The sequence below is a fragment of the Palaemon carinicauda genome, chromosome 1, assembly GCF_036898095.1.
Source record: "Palaemon carinicauda isolate YSFRI2023 chromosome 1, ASM3689809v2, whole genome shotgun sequence".
Lineage (NCBI taxonomy): Eukaryota > Metazoa > Arthropoda > Malacostraca > Decapoda > Palaemonidae > Palaemon > Palaemon carinicauda.
In genome coordinates this window covers 61,359,416-61,364,415 of record NC_090725.1, presented here as the reverse complement: position 1 = coordinate 61,364,415, position 5,000 = coordinate 61,359,416, and the positions used below count along the sequence as shown (strand labels likewise).

The 5,000-nt window shown below is 33.8% G+C and overlaps 1 protein-coding gene across 1 annotated transcript in view; it reads left to right on the top strand.

The window, feature by feature from the left end:
• The window catches only part of LOC137644598 (uncharacterized), a 170,654-nt gene extending 166,640 nt beyond the window's left edge, over window positions 1-4,014 (top strand). The window contains exon 6 of the mRNA XM_068377586.1: window positions 3,769-4,014. Within this exon, the coding sequence (XP_068233687.1) occupies window positions 3,769-4,014 (246 nt within the window). The remainder of the gene's footprint in view (window positions 1-3,768) is intronic.
• The last annotated feature ends 986 nt before the right edge of the window (window positions 4,015-5,000 follow it).

Sequence of the window (5,000 nt, the reverse complement as noted above, 5' to 3'; positions counted from 1 at the left end):
TACATGGATAATGTAATTCATCTTAAGTAACTTTTGAAAGTGAAAACAAATCCGAACATGGCTTCAGAAATAAATAAATTGTCATATACTTTTACCTGTCTAAGAAAGTAGCTATTTTCTGTCAAAGTGATTTCCACGTCTTTGAACTTTTTAATGCAAAAAAGTATTTCAAAATATCAACAACATTTTATAGATATTTCACACAATATCAAAATATACAAAATTGTTAAATGTATATATAAATGCTTTCAACGATAATATAGCATTGTAAAAACAACCTCATAAACCAGGTTAAAAGAAGTTTCAAGTATATCTCGATTTAAAATTTACCCTTCCCGATGAAGGTGGGAGAGGTGTAACAGCTATATGTTTGGTAGCTTTCTTCGTCTGTGATTTTTTTTTCTCAGGTAAAAAAAAAATAATTATTCGGAAATTTGGTAGACATCTTTCCGTGTGTGTTTCTCCATTTCATTGTCTCTTTGTTTTATTATTAACAAGATTGCGAAAAAATAATACACCTTCAGGAGAGGTGTACTGTGTCACAAAATTTTTAATCTCATAAGTTTAAAGTCAAGGTCACAGTGACCCGGAAGGTCGAAATCATATTACTGTAACTTGAAACTAAAAGCAAAATATTAATTTTCCTGTGCCGAAAAAAAAAAAAAAAATCTTATATCACAACAGGGAAAGTACAAAGTTTTGAAGATTAGGAGGTTCAAAGTTCAATGGGAGGGAGGGAATATTCAAGGTTACCAAGTTTCAGAGGGCCAGGACTTTCAATCGTGTGCAGATACCCTTTCGGTTAATATAATGTACAGATGGAAATAACACCATGAATTTTGACGTTCTGTGAACATGAAAGGTCATATTGACCATCACCGGATTTCAGATTCACACTCGTTTACTATTATTGACGGATACTGTAACTTGACAAAAACATTTTGAGCAATGGTAGCGCTTTCTAAAGGGCAGTGTTTGTCGTGTCTTACACTGCTTGTTATGAATGTTTTCTTTGTAATAAAAAATGCATTCTACTCCTAAACAGATGTCAGGACTATAATCTTTAGGAATGATATCAAGAAACTTTTGATATGTTGTATTTTATCTTAGTTTAAAAACAGATATCTTTTGAGATTTAGGTTTTTATCATTAGCAATACTGTTGAACAAATATTTTACTGTAGCTGATATGGAAAATCATTTCATAGTTCGATTAAAACACTTCAAGACTAAATTATAAGTGCATAAAGATCACAGCTTACTGTTTTCTCACTATCACAGTCTCCAATTTATTCCAAAGTCGGCATTTTAAAGAAATTTCCTATTAAATACAGTATAATTTGCTCTATTTAATTGAATAATCCCTATAAAATTATAATGGCAGAGAAAATTCGGTATTCTTTCACAAGAATTAATGCTTTCATTACTTATACAAAAATTAAATGGACGCCCCTGATAGTGAAACATTTATTGGAACATGTCTGGAAATATAATTCCTTCCACTTGCGCGAGGTGATATTCCTTCAATTCATATATATATATATATATATATATATATATATATATATATATATATATATATATATATATATATATATATATATATAATATATATATATATATATATATATATATATATATATATATATATATATATATATATATATATATATATATATATATTTATATATATATAAGGCTTTAAAGAGAGAGAGAGAGAGAGAGAGAGAGAGAGAGAGAGAGAGAGAGAGAGAGAGAGAGAGAGAGAGAGAGAGAGAGAGAGAGAGAGAGAGAGAGAGAGGGTGTTTGAATGCAGAATTCGAAGACCATCATTTCTTCATGATTATCCAGAGGCTCTTCATGATTATCCAGAGGTTCTTCATCATTGTCCACATACAACAGAGATATTTTTTTTCTCCTTCATATCTTTAAAGAAATTTATATTTTTCCATTTACACTTATCTCAATGCATTGTTGTCATATGAGGATAATTAAAGTGACTGCAAAAACCATACGGTTTACGGCAGTACTTCGCATAATATTTGATGTAGGATATCTAAGCAAATGCCAGCAGAAGTTCGTTGTCATTGGATGGCCAAACGGTCTGCAAAATAGACTATGTTTTTCATCGTATCGCCGTCTTTCTACGTGCTTGTTGAGTCCTGAAGCCCCAAGATTACTATGTGTATTGAATGTGCAATGTTTTACAGGCTAGAGTAACGAGACTCCATTGGTTTATCCGGTCATCGTCAATAATATTCTGGGGTTTAATTATAAGTTCCATATTGTGTCATGTGTCAAGTACCGGCATCTGTAAATAATGGAATAAGTCACAGTGATTCTTGATGGCCTTCTTCCTTACCCGCATATGCTATTTATTAAATAATATAACCTTGATCCTACATAAATGCAAACCTTGTCTTTTAGTTGGGAGACTCATCCATATGCAGTTGGAACAAGGCAGATAAAACTTATAACGAAGTGTCTGTTTTAGCCACTGATTACCAGCCGATGGTAGTAAAGCCCCACTCCCTGGCCGGTATACTGAACAGCCGCTCTGATTCTTGCTTCCAAATAACAAAAATATGGTATGGTATATCTTCAAACTTGACTTTTAAAATTTTCTTTTCTTTAACTCTTAAAAAAGGCCTGAGGCTGGGAGATTCGGCTACTTCTTTTGGCAAAAGAAGGTGAGCAACTCCCTTAGAAGTAGTTCGTTAATGTTTCAAAGCTAGATCCCATTGATGACACTGTACTACACCTTTGGAATACACTGGGTTTATAGGGTTTCCCTTTAGAAAAAGGCTAGCCTTTTTACTTAATCTCCCAAAGCAGGATAAAACTCAAGAGCCTTATGGCATTGTCATTAGGTAGTTGGTTGGCCAGGGCACCAGCTATACGTTGAAATACTACCACTGGAATGTTATTGGGCCTTTTCACTGGCCAGACAGTACTGCATTGGATTTCTGTGTCTGGTTACGGTTTATTTCCCTTTGCCATGATATATACCGAATAATTAGGCCTATTCTTTACATATTCCCCTCTTTCCTCATACACCTGACAACACTAAGATTACCAAATAACTCTTCTTCGCGTAATCGTGAACTGCTGCACTGTAATTGTTCAGTGGCTACTTTCCTCTTGGTAAGGATAGAAGAGACTCTTAAGTAATGTTAAGCAGCCCTTCTAGGAGAAGGATACTCCATTTTCAAAGAATTGTTCATTAGTGTTGGGTAGTGCCATAGCCTCTGTACCCTGATCTTCCACTGTCTTTGCTTACAGTTCTCTTTCTTGAGGGGATACTCAAGCACATAATTCCATCTCATTAATCTTCCTTTGTTATTTTGGAGTTTTTAAATCTATATATGAACTGTTTATTTTACCATTGATATTGCTACTTCTGTTGTAGTTAATTTCTTTATTTCCTTTCCTCACTAAGCTACTTTCCCTGTTGGATCCCCTGGGCTTATAGCACCATGCTTTTCCAAATAAGGTTACAGCCTAGCAAGTAATAATGCTAATAATAATTAGGACTGAACTCGAGAAGCCAGATAGCATTCTACCCTTAAGTCAGACTTCCCTAATTGTCCAGCATCGTACAAGTTTAAAAAGAATATGGTATCAGGAAGAATAAGTTCTACTTGAAAGAGAGACCATAATCTTTGTACATGTGATGCATGCACTCGCGAGCAAGGGTGCACAGAAGGATCAGATTCTGAATCCTCGTGTACCGATGAACATGTTGCTTCTCGCTCGCAACCTTTTCTAGCTAGATTGGAAAACACTGCCTCACCAGACCTTGTCTGTTCTCAATGTCCTCCTGATAAGAACCTACCTGGAGTATGCACAACAAAGGATCGCTCTCACACTAACACACTTAGATTATATTAGTGAGCCTGTGCCGCAAGCAAGACAACAGCACAGTCCCACACCAGCTCTTTTAATTAATAGCTATTACACAAATTCACACAATCCCTATGATCAGCGTCAGCCTCGTTTAGCACGCTCTCAATAAGGGGAGTTGTTTACCTATATCCCAAATGCGTGATCGTAATTGCACGGCTGCATTCAATCATTGCAAACCTAAGAATGCTGACAGGTGCTCATTTAAAACACTCTTGGTTCCAAAGGTACAAGCTTCAAGGTTATTTGTTTATGTTATTGAAACTTTAACTATTCATCAAGATGAATAAGGAATTTCAAATATTCTCCACTAAAGTACGTTCATATCATTTTCAAACGATATACATTTTTTATTTTGTTGTATCATGCGTTTCTTGCTTATTTTAAAGACTGGAACGTACCTTCATTTAATGAAAATCAGTAAATTAGGTTGTGTTCCGATTCATTGTTTGTTTGTTATTTTTTTTTCTAATATAAAAAGCCTCAGTAAATAAATATCTAAGGATTCCGGATTGATACCTTCATCAGAGTTTGTGATATAAAATTTACTGTCTCACTAATTGAGTTAAGTTTTCTTGTCAGGAATCAAAAGTTTAAATGAGCTGGAAAGCATAGCGTGATTTTTTCTCTTACATTCGAAGATTAATTCTCTTCACATTATGCGTGCTTGATGAAGTCCGAATACATTTTGAAAATGGCACATAAACAAAAGTTATTTAATATAATTTCAGAAATAGTGCTATAACTATGAAATGTTCACCTTTACATCATTGGATTAAAATTGTTTACTTTGCTTGTAGACAAATTATAGTTATGAATAGAATTTTAGAAAGCATTAACATATGGCAAACAGGAATGCAGGATTGATGAAGGCGGAATAATTCAGTATGCCGTATTTATATTTTTTTGTCTGCAGATTCTTCTAAAAACAGAAAAAAAAAAAAACAGAAAGACGATTCGCAATAAATTATCCAAGCCAAGGTCTTTTCCTAGATAAGTTATAGATTATAACTAGAGGCCAGGAGTGGAAATCAAATTATTAGAGCTTTGTTAACAAAACTAAAATAATAATGCTCATATTGAGATAAAAATACAAAT